At 52.5% G+C, this 14,490-nt stretch overlaps 1 protein-coding gene across 3 annotated transcripts in view; it reads left to right on the top strand.

Moving 5' to 3' along the window:
* Positions 1-14,490, top strand: part of LOC311118543 (uncharacterized protein) — a 45,763-nt gene that overhangs the window by 8,103 nt on the left and 23,170 nt on the right. For all 3 annotated transcript variants that reach the window (XM_084193336.1, XM_084193335.1, XM_084193334.1), the window contains exon 3: positions 5,133-5,922. In XM_084193336.1, the coding sequence (XP_084049462.1) occupies positions 5,133-5,922 (790 nt within the window). The remainder of the gene's footprint in view (positions 1-5,132; positions 5,923-14,490) is intronic.

The raw sequence follows: 14,490 nt of genomic DNA, 5'->3' as shown, positions 1-14,490 counted from the left end.
GTAGGATTTTTAATGAATTTATTTGCAAATTATGGTGGAAAATAAGTATTTGGTCAATAACAAAAGTTTCTCAATACTTTGTTATATACCCTTTGTTGGCAATGACACAGGTCAAACGTTTTCTGTAAGTCTTCACAAGGTTTTCACACACTGTTGCTGGTATTTTGGCCCATTCCTCCATGCAGATCTCATCTAGAGCAGTGATGTTTTGGGGCTGTCGCTGGGCAACACGGACTTTCAACTCCCTCCAAAGATTTTCTATGGGGTTGAGATCTGGAGACTGGCTAGGCCACTCCAGGACCTTGAAATGCTTCTTACGAAGCCACTCCTTCGTTGCCCGGGCGGTGTGTTTGGGATCATTGTCATGCTGAAAGACCCAGCCATGTTTCATCTTCAATGCCCTTGCTGATGGAAGGAGGTTTTCACTCAAAATCTCACGATACATGGCCCCATTCATTCTTTCCTTTACACGGATCAGTCGTCCTGGTCCCTTTGCAGAAAAACAGCCCCAAAGCATGATGTTTCCACCCCCATGCTTCACAGTAGGTATGGTGTTCTTTGGATGCAACTCAGCATTCTTTGTCCTCCAAACACGACGAGTTGAGTTTTTACCAAAAAGTTCTATTTTGGTTTCATCTGACCATATGACATTCTCCCAATCCTCTTCTGGATCATCCAAATGCACTCTAGCAAACTTCAGACGGGCCTGGACATGTACTGGCTTAAGCAGGGGGACACGTCTGGCACTGCAGGATTTGAGTCCCTGGCGGCGTAGTGTGTTAATGATGGTAGGCTTTGTTACTTTGGTCCCAGCTCTCTGCAGGTCATTCACTAGGTCCCCCCGTGTGGTTCTGGGATTTTTGCTCACCGTTCTTGTGATCATTTTGACCCCACAGGGTGAGATCTTGCGTGGAGCCCCAGATCGAGGGAGAATATCAGTGGTCTTGTATGTCTTCCATTTCCTAATAATTGCTCCCACAGTTGATTTCTTCAAACCAAGCTGCTTACCTATTGCAGATTCAGTCTTCCCAGCCTGGTGCAGGTCTACAATTTTGTTTCTGGTGTCCTTTGACAGCTCTTTGGTCTTGGCCATAGTGGAGTTTGGAGTGTGACTGTTTGAGGTTGTGGACAGGTGTCTTTTATACTGATAACAAGTTCAAACAGGTGCCATTAATACAGGTAACGAGTGGAGGACAGAGGAGCCTCTTAAAGAAGTTACAGGTCTGTGAGAACCAGAAATCTTGCTTGTTTGTAGGTGACCAAATACTTATTTTCCACCATAATTTGCAAATAAATTCATTAAAAATCCTACAATGTGATTTTCTGGATTTTTTTTCTCAATTTGTCTGTCATAGTTGACGTGTACCTATGATGGAAATTACAGGCCTCTCTCATCTTTTTAAGTGGGAGAACTTGCACAATTGGTGGCTGACTAAATACTTTTTTCCCCCACTGTATAAAGCCCTTTTTACATCAGCAGATGTCACAATGTGCTTATACAACAACACAGCCTAAAACCCCAAACAGCAAGCAATGCAGATGTAGGGGCACATAATAAAGCCATGTAGCTTGAATCTCACCATCGCTGTTTTATTATAATGAGAAAGTGACCAAAAACCAGGTTCCTTTTTTAATGGAAGGATTTGTATGGAAAGCCAAGTTGAAGCCAACAGATGTTGTCGTCCTCAGAATAACCATATGGTTTTACCGCCACCGAGTAGCTCAACGCCCTTCAACCGAGTAGCTCAACGCCCTTCAACCGAGTAGCTCAACGCCCTTCAACCGAGTAGCTCAACGCCCTTCAACCGAGTAGCTCAACGCCCTTCAACAGAGTAGCTCAACGCCCTTCATCTGAGTAGCTCAACGCCCTTCATCTGAGTAGCTCAACGCCCTTCAACAGAGTAGCTCAACGCCCTTCAACAGAGTAGCTCAACGCCCTTCAACAGAGTAGCTCAACGCCCTTCAACAGAGTAGCTCAACAGAGTAGCTCAACGCCCTTCAACAGAGTAGCTCAACCGAGTAGCTCAACGCCATTCAACAGAGTAGCTCAACGCCCTTCAACCGAGTAGCTCAACGCCCTTCAACCGAGTAGCTCAACGCCCTTCAACCGAGTAGCTCAACGCCCTTCAACCGAGTAGCTCAACGCCCTTCAACCGAGTAGCTCAACGCCCTTCCACAGAGTAGCTCAACGCCCTTCCACAGAGTAGCTCAACGCCCTTCCACAGAGTAGCTCAACAGAGTAGCTCAACGCCCTTCCACAGAGTAGCTCAACGCCCTTCAACAGAGTAGCTCAACGCCCTTCCATTGAAGCGACAGTAAACAAACATCTCTCAAGCTCCTTGTATTGTTTTTAAAATTGTAGGTGTAACATGGAAAACAAATTGTCCTGTTATTTCATTACCATATCATACTGTGAAGAAGCCATCTAGGCTATGTCATTTGTTGTCATTATATCCAGAATATTTAATAGTAATAGTGTTGGGTGTTGAGCAATAGTCTATCCTACACAGTTGTGCACAGTAGACTCTGTGTCCAATCCAAGGCACTAAAACATATGAAAACATGAAGTCATTACCTTGATGCTTTCTCTGTTGAATCTAACGAGATCCTGCTGTAAATCGAGCAGACAACACCAAATTATCAACATCAATTCGCTAGGGATATTAGATCCAATGTGGATCCAGGCACAACTGTCTTCACCGGTGTGCACAGATTGAGACACCAAAATATTCTTGACGTTCCTCAAACACCTTTTTTCCAGCGCTTGGCCTGTTGCTTGGCATGCACAATCACATCAGCTGTTCGTCGTTTGACTGTCATTCGGAAAATTCCTTGCTGAAATCAGATGTGTGAAAATATCACCGCGTAATTAATCAGCTGGACATCAAATGCACATCCAACAAGCATTATGCATAATTATTGAAGAACCCACGTTAATGAAAGTATCGATGTAGGTTTTAAGGATCAAGGTAAGGTGACTCTTGCCGTTAGAAGCGTTCCATTTATTTGTGTGTCCATAAAAACTGTATTAACATAAGAAAACACTAAATGTTACATAGTTACACTGCATTTCTGAGATCTCTATACAAAAACTGTCCAACAGCTAGATACAGGGATCAAGTTCAATGTCTAATTTAAGCTGATTTTAATTCTTAATATGATATAACGTCAATTTACACTGCCAAATATTCAAGGTCAGAAAAGTAATGTTTTATGTCACACGATTTTGGACAAATCCGTCAAGACACCAACCATGATAAAGGGTTAAACAGGTTTTAAATCATCATGTTGTTCATTATAGATAGCTATGATGTTATTGATTATGATCCCCCCCATCTTCATGTAATGACATTAAAACATTGTCAGATTATTATCAATGAGTTGTCCAGGAAATCCTCACTGGTGCCCTAGGTTATAGAAAGACCATATATACCGTGCGTACGGAAAGTATTCAGACCCCTTGACTTTTTCCACATTTTGTTTCGTTACAGCCTTATTCTAAAATGGATAAAGTTTTTTTTTCCCCCCTCATCAATCAATCAACATTACCCTATAATGACAAAGCAAAAACAGGTTTTTAGAAATGTTTGCACACGTTATATATAAAAAAAAAGAAAGAAACTGAAATCAAATTTACATAAGTATTCAGACCCTTTACTCGTTACTTTGTTGAAGCACCTTTGGCAGCGAATACAGCCTCGAGTCTTCTAGGGTATGACGCTACAAGCTTGGCACACCTGTATTTGGGGAGTTTCTCCCATTCTTCTCTGCAGATCCTCTCAAGCTCTCTCAGGTTGGATGGGGAGCGTCGCTGCACAGCTATTTTCAGGTCTCTCCAGAGATGTTCGATCGGGTTCAAGTCTGGGCTCTGGCTGGGCCACTCAAGGACATTCAGAGACTTGTCCTGAAGCCACTCCTGCGTTGTCTTGTGCTTAGGGTCGTTTTCCTGTTGGAAGGTGAACCTTTGCCCCAGTTTGAGGTCCTGAGCGAGCTGGAGCAGGTTTTCATTAAGTATCTCTGTTCTTTGCTCTGTTCCTTTCCCTCGATCCTGAGTAGTCTCCCAGTCCCTGCCACTGAAAAACATCCCCACAGCATGATGCTGCCACCACCATGCTTCACCGTAGGGATGGTGCCAGGTTGCCTCCCGATGTGACGCTTGGCATTCAGGCCAAAGAGTCAATCTTGGTTTCATCAGACCAGAGAATCTTGTTTCTCATGGTCAGAGTCCTTTAGGTGCCTTTTGGCAAACTCCAAGCGGGCTGTCATGTGCCTTTTTACTGAAGAGTGGCTTCCGTCTGGCCACTCTACCATAAATGCCTGATTGGTGGAGTGCTGAAGAGATGGTTGTCCTTCTGGAAGGTTCTCCCATCTCCACAGAGGAACTCTGGAGCTCTGTCAGAATGACCATCGGGTTCTTGGTCACCTCCCTGACCAAGGCCCTTCTCCCCTGATTGCTCAATTTGGCCGGGCGGCCAGCTCTAGGAAGAGTCTTGGTGGTTCCAAACTTCTTTCATTTAAGAATGATGGAGGCCACTGTGTTCTTGGGGACCTTGAATGCTGCAGAATGTTTTGGTACCCTTCCCCAGATCTGTGCCTTGACACAATCCTGTCTCGGAGCTCTACGGACAATTCCTTCGACCTCATGGCTTGGTTTTTGCTCTGACATGTACTGTCAACTGTGGGACCTTTATATAGACAGGTGTGTACCTTTTCCAAATCATGTCCAATCAATTGAATTTACCACAGGTGGACTCCAAGTTGTAGAAATATCTCAAGGATGATCAATGGAAACAGGATGCACCTGAGCTCAATTTCGAGTCTCATAGCAAAGTGTCTGATTACTTATGTAAAAAGGTTCTGTTTTTTATTTTTAATACATTTGCAAACATATCTAAAAACCAGTTTTTGCTTTGACATTATGGGATATTGTGTGTAGATTGATGAGGGGAAAAATGAATTTAATCAATTTTAGAGAAAGGCTGTAACATAACAATGTGTAAAAAGTCAAGGGGTCTGAATACTTTCAGAATAAACTGTATTCTCTGTATATTCTGTTAATTGTTGTCAGCGCCATTCCACCAGGTCAAATTCCTGGTCCATGTAAAATGTACTTGGTGATTCTGATTCTAAAGGAGCAGGGTGGCTGCTACCAGGACAGCCGTAGCATCAACTCCGACAGCCTCAGTGTCCAGGGAGGGGCCTCGGCCCGCCAGAGCAGCCCAGGAGGAGAGAGGTTTCTGGGCCGATCCACCAAGGCCAAGGGGGGCGACAGCAGCCAGACCCGGGACTCCTGCGACTTCTCCAACTGCAGCGACGACAACACCGAGGCGGACGACAACACGGAGGAGTATAACAGCAACCTGTTCGATATCGTCTGCGAGTCCTCAGCCACGACGGACGAGGATGGAGACATGGACTACGAGCCTCATCACAGACCCAGGAAGAGGGGTCCCCCTGGGGGGTCTGAGTCGGTGAAGAGGATTAAGCAGGAGACCGCTGAGGACACAGGGCCCATAGCCCAGCTAGCAGCAGCACCAGCAGTCTCCCAGTCCCCAAAGCCTGAGAACTCCCACCATGCCTTGCCACACAAACCCTACCAGCTGGACACTTTGGTTGGTGGTGTGTCGTCGTCTCTGCTGGGAGGGCGCTCCTTTCCTCAAAAACCTCTCTCCAGCTCTGTCTCCAAACCTCCCATGATGAGCACTGGTTCTCCCAGACACCACGACCCGTCCTCGTTGTCGACCCAGGCCCTGAGCACCCTCCCTGGGGCAGGTAGTGAGTTGATGGAGGGTTTGGCCCCGGAGGACCTGCTGAAGCCTGGAGGATCCGAGGGGCCGTTTGGGTACCTGACTCCCTCCTCCCCCAGTGGGATGAAAGCTGAACTGGACCTCCTGGGAGCAGAGACCAAAGGAGAGGCTACAGGTACAGTTAACATCCCTCTTTCTAACTCCCTCTCTCTCTCTCTAACTGCTCTCTCTCTCCCTCTCTCTAACTGCTCTCCCTCTCTAACATCTTTCACTCCATCCCTCTCTCTCTCAATTTCAATTCAATTTAAGCTGCTTTATTGGCATGGGAAACGTATGTTAAAGTTGCCAAAGCAAGTGAAGTAGATAATAAACAAAAGTGAAATAATCAATAAATATTAACAGTAAACATTACACTCTCAACAGTTCCAAAAGAATAAAGACGTTTCAAATGTCATATTATCTCTATATACAGTGTTGTAATGATATGAAAATACTTAAAGTACAAAGGGAAAATAAATCAACATAAATATGGGTTGTATTTACAATGGTGTTTGTTCTTCACTGGTTGCCCTTTTCTTGTGGCAACAGGTCACAAATCTTGCAGCTGTGATGGCACACTGTGGTATTTCACCCAATAGATATGGGAGTTTATCAAAATTGGGTTTGTTTTCAAATTCTTTGCGGGTCTGTGTAATCTGAGGGAAATATGTGTCTCTAATATGGTCATACATTTGGCAGGAAGTTAGGAAGTGCAGCTCAGTTTCCACCTCATTTTGTGGGCAGTGTGCACATAGCCTGTCTTCTCTTGAGAGCCAGGTCTGCCGTCGGCTATGCTCACTGAGTCTGTACATAGTCAAAGATTTCCTCTCTCTCTCTCACTGCGCTCTCTCTCTCACTGCGCTCTCTCTCACTGCACTCTCTCTCTCACTGTGCTCTTTCTCACTGCTCTCTCTCTCACTGCGCTCTCTCTCTCACTGCGCTCTCTCTCACTGCACTCTCTCTCTCACTGTGCTCTTTCTCACTGCTCTCTCTCTCACTGCGCTCTCTCGCTCTCTCTCTCACTGCGCTCTCTCGCTCTCTCTCTCACTGCGCTCTCTCGCTCTCTCTCTCACTGCGCTCTCGCTCTCTCTCTCACTGCGCTCTCTCGCTCTCTCTCTCACTGCGCTCTCTCTCTCACTGCGCTCTCTCTCATTGTTCTCTCACTGCGCTCTCTCTCACTGCGCGCTCTCTCTCACTGCGCTCTCTCTCTCACTGCGCTCTCGCTCTCTCGCTCTCTCACGCTCTCTCTCTCACGCTCTCTCTCTCACTGCGCTCTCTCTCACTGCGCTCTCGCGCTCTCTCTCACTGTGCTCTCTCTCACTGCGCTCTCTCTCTCACTGCGCTCTCTCTCTCACTGCGCTCTCTCTCTCACTGCGCTCTCTTTCACTGCGCTCTCTCTCTCACTGCGCTCTCTCTCTCACTGCGCTCTCTCTCTCACTGCGCTCTCTCTCTCACTGCGCTCTCTCTCTCACTGCGCTCTCTCTCTCACTGTGGTCTCTCTCTCACTGTGGTCTCTCTCTCACTGTGGTCTCTCTCTCACTGCGCTCTCTCTCTCACTGCGCTCTCTCTCTCACTGCGCTCTCTCTCACTGCGTTCTCTCGCTCTCTCTCACTGCTCTCTCTCTCACTGCGCTCTCTCTCACTGCTCTCTCTCACTGCGCTCTCTCTCTCACGGCGCTCTCTCGCTCTCTCGCTCTCTCGCTCTCTCGCTCTCTCACTGCGCTCTCTCTCTCGCGCGCTCTCTCTCACTGCGCTCTCTCTCACTGCGCTCTCTCGCTCTCTCTCACTGTGCTCTCTCTCACTGTGCTCTCTCTCACTGCGCTCTCTCTCTCACTGTGCTCTCTCTCTCACTGCGCTCTCTCTCACTGCGCTCTCTTGCTCTCTCTCACTGCGCTCTCTTGCTCTCTCACTGCGCTCTCGCGCTCTCTCGCTCTCTCACTGCGCTCTCTCGCTCTCTCACTGCGCTCTCTCGCTCTCTCGCGCTCTCTCACTGCGCTCTCTCTCACTGCGCTCTCTCTCTCTCTCACTGCACTCTCTTGCTCTCTCTCACTGCGCTCTCTCTCTCACTGCGCTCTCTCTCTCACTGCGCTCTCTCGCTCTCTCTCACTGCGCTCTCTCGCTCTCTCTCTCACTGCGCTCTCTCGCTCTCTCTCACTGCGCTCTCTCGCTCTCTCACTGCGCTCTCTCGCTCTCTCTCTCCGCTCTCTCTCACTGCGCTCTCTCGCTCTCTCTCTCACTGCTCTCTCTCTCACTGCGCTCTCTCGCCCTCTCACTGTGCTCTCTCTCTCACTGCGCGCTCACTCTCACTGTACTCTCTCACTGCGCTCTCTCTCACTGCGCTCTCGCTCTCTCGCTCTCTCACTGCGCTCTCTCTCGCGCTCTCTCTCTCACTGCGCTCTCTCTCTCACTGCGCTCTCTCGCTCTCTCTCTCACTGCGCTCTCTCTCTCTCTCTCACTGCGCTCTCTCGCTCTCTCTCACTGTGCTCTCTCACTGTGCTCTCTCTCACTGTGCTCTCTCTCACTGCGCTCTCTCTCTCACTGCGCTCTCTCTCTCGCGCTCTCTCTCTCACTGCGCTCTCTCTCACTGCGCTCTCTTGCTCTCTCTCACTGCGCTCTCTTGCTCTCTCTCACTGCGCTCTCTTGCTCTCTCGCTCTCTCACTGCGCTCTCTCGCTCTCTCACTGCGCTCTCTCGCTCTCTCACTGCGCTCTCTCTCACTGCGCTCTCTCTCTCTCTCTCTCACTGCACTCTCTTGCTCTCTCTCACTGCGCTCTCTCTCTCACTGCGCTCTCTCGCTCTCTCTCACTGCGCTCTCTCGCTCTCTCTCACTGCGCTCTCTCGCTCTCTCACTGCGCTCTCTCGCTCTCTCTCTCCGCTCTCTCTCACTGCGCTCTCTCGCTCTCTCTCTCACTGCTCTCTCTCTCACTGCGCTCTCTCTCACTGTGCTCTCTCGCCCTCTCACTGTGCTCTCTCTCTCTCACTGCGCTCGCTCTCACTGTACTCTCTCACTGCGCTCTCGCTCTCTCGCTCTCTCACTGCGCTCTCTCTCTCGCGCTCTCTCTCTCACTGCGCTCTCTCTCACTGCGCTCTCTCGCTCTCTCTCTCACTGCGCTCTCTCGCTCTCTCACTGCGCTCTCGCTCTCTCGCTCTCTCACTGCGCTCTCTCTCTCGCGCTCTCTCTCTCACTGCGCTCTCTCTCACTGCGCTCTCTCTCACTGCTCTCTCTCACTGCGCTCTCTCTCTCACTGCGCTCTCTCTCACTGCGCTCTCTTTCACTGTGCTCTCTCTCTCACTGTGCTCTCTCTCTCACTGCGCTCTCTCTCTCACTGCGCTCTCTCTCACTGCGTTCTCTCGCTCTCTCTCACTGCGCTCTCTCTCTCTCACTGCTCTCTCTCTCACTGCGCTCTCTCGCTCTCTCTCTCACTGCGCTCTCTCGCTCTCTCTCTCACTGCGCTCTCTCGCTCTCTCTCACTGCGCTCTCTCGCTCTCTCTCTCGCGCTCTCTCTCGCGCTCTCTCTCACTGCGCTCTCTCTCACTGCGCTCTCTCGCTCTCTCTCACTGTGCTCTCTCTCACTGTGCTCTCTCTCACTGCGCTCTCTCTCTCACTGCGCTCTCTCTCTCACTGCGCTCTCTCTCACTGCGCTCTCTTGCTCTCTCTCACTGCGCTCTCTTGCTCTCTCACTGCTCTCTCACTGCGCTCTCTTGCTCTCTCACTGCGCTCTCTCGCTCTCTCGCGCTCTCTCACTGCGCTCTCTCTCACTGCGCTCTCTCTCTCTCTCTCACTGCACTCTCTTGCTCTCTCTCACTGCGCTCTCTCTCTCACTGCGCTCTCTCTCTCACTGCGCTCTCTCGCTCTCTCTCACTGCGCTCTCTCGCTCTCTCTCTCACTGCGCTCTCTCGCTCTCTCTCACTGCACTCTCTCTCACTGCGCTCTCTCGCTCTCTCACTGCGCTCTCTCGCTCTCTCTCTCCGCTCTCTCTCACTGCGCTCTCTCGCTCTTTCTCTCACTGCTCTCTCTCTCACTGCGCTCTCTCTCACTGTGCTCTCTCTCTCTCTCACTGTGCTCTCTCTCTCACTGCGCTCGCTCTCTCTGTTCTCTCTCACTGCGCTCTCTCTCTCACTGTACTCTCTCACTGTGCTCTCTCGCTCTCGCGCTCTCTCACTGCGCCCTCTCTCACTGCTCTCTCTCACTGCGCTCTCTCTCACTGCGCTCTCTCGCTCTCTCTCTCACTGCGCTCTCTCGCTCTCTCTCTCACTGCGCTCTCTCGCTCTCTCTCTCACTGCGCTCTCTCGCTCGCTCTCTCACTGCTCTCTCTCACTGCGCTGTCTCGCTCTCTCTCTCACTGCGCTGTCTCGCTCTCTCTCACTGCGCTCTCTCGCTCTCTCTCTCTCTGCGCTCTCTCGCTCTCTCTCACTGCGCTCTCTCTCTCACTGCGCTCTCTCTCTCACTGCGCTCTCTCTCTCACTGCGCTCTCTCTCTCACTGCGCTCTCTCTCACTGCGCCCTCTCTCACTGCGCTCTCTCTCTCACTGTTCTCTCTCACTGCGCTCTCTCTCACTGCGCTCTCTCGCTCTCTCTCAATGCGCTCTCTCGCTCTCTCTCACTGCACTCTCTCTCTCACTGCACTCTCTCTCACTGTTCTCTCTCTCTCACTGCGCTCTCTCGCTCTCTCTCACTGCGCTCTCTCGTTCTCTCTCACTGCGCTCTCTCACTGCGCTCTCTCTCTCACTGCGCTCTCGCTCTCTCGCTCTCTCACTGCGCTCTCTCTCTCACGCTCTCTCTCTCACTGCGCTCTCTCTCACTGCGCTCTCTCGCTCTCTCTCACTGTGCTCTCTCTCACTGCGCTCTCTCTCTCACTGCGCTCTCTCTCTCACTGCGCTCTCTCTCTCACTGCGCTCTCTCTCTCACTGCGCTCTCTCACTGCGCTCTCTCTCTCACTGCGCTCTCTCTCTCACTGCGGTCTCTCTCTCACTGCGCTCTCTCTCTCACTGCGCTCTCTCTCTCACTGCGCTCTCTCTCACTGCGTTCTCTCGCTCTCTCTCACTGCTCTCTCTCTCACTGCGCTCTCTCTCTCACTGCGCTCTCTCTCTCACTGCGTTCTCTCGCTCTCTCTCACTGCTCTCTCTCTCACTGCGCTCTCTCTCACTGCTCTCTCTCACTGCGCTCTCTCGCTCTCTCTCTCACGGCGCTCTCTCGCTCTCTCGCTCTCTCGCTCTCTCACTGCGCTCTCTCTCTCGCGCGCTCTCTCTCACTGCGCTCTCTCGCTCTCTCTCACTGTGCTCTCTCTCACTGTGCTCTCTCTCACTGTGCTCTCTCTCACTGCGCTCTCTCTCTCACTGTGCTCTCTCTCTCACTGCGCTCTCTCTCACTGCGCTCTCTTGCTCTCTCTCACTGCGCTCTCTTGCTCTCTCACTGCGCTCTCGCGCTCTCTCGCTCTCTCACTGCGCTCTCTCGCTCTCTCACTGCGCTCTCTCGCTCTCTCGCGCTCTCTCACTGCGCTCTCTCTCACTGCGCTCTCTCTCTCTCTCACTGCACTCTCTTGCTCTCTCTCACTGCGCTCTCTCTCTCACTGCGCTCTCTCTCTCACTGCGCTCTCTCTCACTGCGCTCTCTCGCTCTCTCTCTCACTGCGCTCTCTCGCTCTCTCTCACTGCGCTCTCTCGCTCTCTCACTGCGCTCTCTCGCTCTCTCTCTCCGCTCTCTCTCACTGCGCTCTCTCGCTCTCTCTCTCACTGCTCTCTCTCTCACTGCGCTCTCTCTCACTGTGCTCTCTCGCCCTCTCACTGTGCTCTCTCTCTCACTGCGCGCTCACTCTCACTGTACTCTCTCACTGCGCTCTCTCTCACTGCGCTCTCGCTCTCTCACTGCGCTCTCTCTCTCGCGCTCTCTCTCTCACTGCGCTCTCTCTCTCACTGCGCTCTCTCGCTCTCTCTCTCACTGCGCTCTCTCGCTCTCTCTCACTGCGCTCTCTCGCTCTCTCTCACTGTGCTCTCTCTCACTGTGCTCTCTCTCACTGTGCTCTCTCTCACTGCGCTCTCTCTCTCACTGCGCTCTCTCTCTCGCGCTCTCTCTCTCACTGCGCTCTCTCTCACTGCGCTCTCTTGCTCTCTCTCACTGCGCTCTCTTGCTCTCTCTCACTGCGCTCTCTTGCTCTCTCACTGCGCTCTCGCGCTCTCTCACTGCGCTCTCTCGCTCTCTCACTGCGCTCTCTCTCACTGCGCTCTCTCTCTCTCTCTCTCACTGCACTCTCTTGCTCTCTCTCACTGCGCTCTCTCTCTCACTGCGCTCTCTCTCTCACTGCGCTCTCTCGCTCTCTCTCACTGCGCTCTCTCGCTCTCTCTCACTGCGCTCTCTCGCTCTCTCACTGCGCTCTCTCGCTCTCTCTCTCCGCTCTCTCGCTCTCTCTCTCACTGCTCTCTCTCTCACTGCGCTCTCTCTCACTGTGCTCTCTCGCCCTCTCACTGTGCTCTCTCTCTCACTGCGCTCGCTCTCACTGTACTCTCTCACTGCGCTCTCTCTCACTGCGCTCTCGCTCTCTCGCTCTCTCACTGCGCTCTCTCTCTCGCGCTCTCTCTCTCACTGCGCTCTCTCTCACTGCGCTCTCTCGCTCTCTCTCTCACTGCGCTCTCTCGCTCTCTCACTGCGCTCTCGCTCTCTTGCTCTCTCACTGCGCTCTCTCTCTCGCGCTCTCTCTCTCACTGCGCTCTCTCTCACTGCGCTCTCTCTCACTGCGCTCTCTCTCACTGTGCTCTCTCTCACTGCGCTCTCTCTCTCACTGCGCTCTCTCTCTCACTGCGCTCTCTCTCACTGCGCTCTCTTTCACTGCGCTCTCTCTCTCACTGTGCTCTCTCTCTCACTGCGCTCTCTCTCACTGCGTTCTCTCGCTCTCTCTCACTGCGTTCTCTCGCTCTCTCTCACTGCGCTCTCTCGCTCTCTCTCACTGCTCTCTCTCTCACTGCGCTCTCTCGCTCTCTCTCTCACTGCGCTCTCTCGCTCTCTCTCTCACTGCGCTCTCTCGCTGTCTCTCACTGCGCTCTCTCGCTCTCTCGCTCTCTCTCTCGCGCTCTCTCTCGCGCTCTCTCTCACTGCGCTCTCTCTCACTGCGCTCTCTCGCTCTCTCTCACTGTGCTCTCTCTCACTGCGCTCTCTCTCTCACTGCGCTCTCTCTCACTGCGCTCTCTTGCTCTCTCTCACTGCGCTCTCTTGCTCTCTCACTGCTCTCTCACTGCGCTCTCTTGCTCTCTCACTGCGCTCTCTCGCTCTCTCGCGCTCTCTCACTGCGCTCTCTCTCACTGCGCTCTCTCTCTCTCTCTCACTGCACTCTCTTGCTCTCTCTCACTGCGCTCTCTCTCTCACTGCGCTCTCTCTCTCACTGCGCTCTCTCTCTCACTGCGCTCTCTCTCTCACTGCGCTCTCTCGCTCTCTCACTGCGCTCTCTCGCTCTCTCTCTCACTGCGCTCTCTCGCTCTCTCTCACTGCACTCTCTCTCACTGCGCTCTCTCGCTCTCTCACTGCGCTCTCTCGCTCTCTCTCTCCGCTCTCTCTCACTGCGCTCTCTCGCTCTTTCTCTCACTGCTCTCTCTCTCACTGCGCTCTCTCTCACTGTGCTCTCTCGCTCTCTCACTGTGCTCTCTCTCTCACTGCGCTCGCTCTCTCTGTTCTCTCTCACTGCGCTCTCTCTCTCACTGTACTCTCTCACTGCGCTCTCTCGCTCTCGCGCTCTCTCACTGCGCCCTCTCTCACTGCTCTCTCTCACTGCGCTCTCTCTCACTGCGCTCTCTCGCTCTCTCTCTCACTGCGCTCTCTCGCTCTCTCTCACTGCGCTCTCTCGCTCGCTCTCTCACTGCTCTCTCTCACTGCGCTGTCTCGCTCTCTCTCTCACTGCGCTGTCTCGCTCTCTCTCTCACTGCGCTCTCTCGCTCTCTCTCTCTCTGCGCTCTCTCGCTCTCTCTCACTGCGCTCTCTCACTGCGCTCTCTCTCTCACTGCGCTCTCTCTCTCACTGCGCTCTCTCTCTCACTGCGCTCTCTCTCACTGCGCCCTCTCTCACTGCGCTCTCTCTCTCACTGTTCTCTCTCACTGCGCTCTCTCTCACTGCGCTCTCTCGCTCTCTCTCAATGCGCTCTCTCGCTCTCTCTCACTGCGCTCTCTCTCTCACTGCACTCTCTCTCACTGTTCTCTCTCTCTCACTGCGCTCTCTCGCTCTCTCTCACTGCGCTCTCTCGTTCTCTCTCACTGCGCTCTCTCACTGCGCTCTCTCGCTCTCTCTCACTGCGCTCTCTCGCTCTCTCTCACTGCGCTCTCTCTCTCTCTCTCTCTCTCTCACTGCGCTCTCTCGCTCTCACTCTCTCACTGCGCTCTCTCGCTCTCTCTCTCTCTCTCACTGCGCTCTCTCGCTCTCTCTCACTGCGCTCTCTCTCTAACTGCGCTCTCTCTCTCTCTCTCTCACTGCGCTCTCTCTCACTGCGCTCTCTCGCTCTCTCTCACTGCGCTCTCTCTCACTGTGCTCTCTCGCTCTCTCTCACTGCGCTCTCTCTCACTGCGCTCTCTCTCACTGCGCTCTCTCTCACTGCGCTCTCTCTCACTGCGCTCTCTCTCACTGTTCTCTCTCTCTCACTGCGCTCTCTCTTTCACTGCACTCTCTCTCACTGCGCTCTCTAGCTCTCTCTCACTGCGCTCTCTCGCTCTCTCTCACTGCGCTCTCTCGC

This window comes from Coregonus lavaretus (genome assembly GCF_964263955.1).
Source record: "Coregonus lavaretus genome assembly, contig: HAP1_SCAFFOLD_236, whole genome shotgun sequence".
NCBI lineage: Eukaryota > Metazoa > Chordata > Actinopteri > Salmoniformes > Salmonidae > Coregonus > Coregonus lavaretus.
Note: the sequence above shows the minus strand (reverse complement) of the source record. Positions and strands in the feature narration are given on the sequence as shown.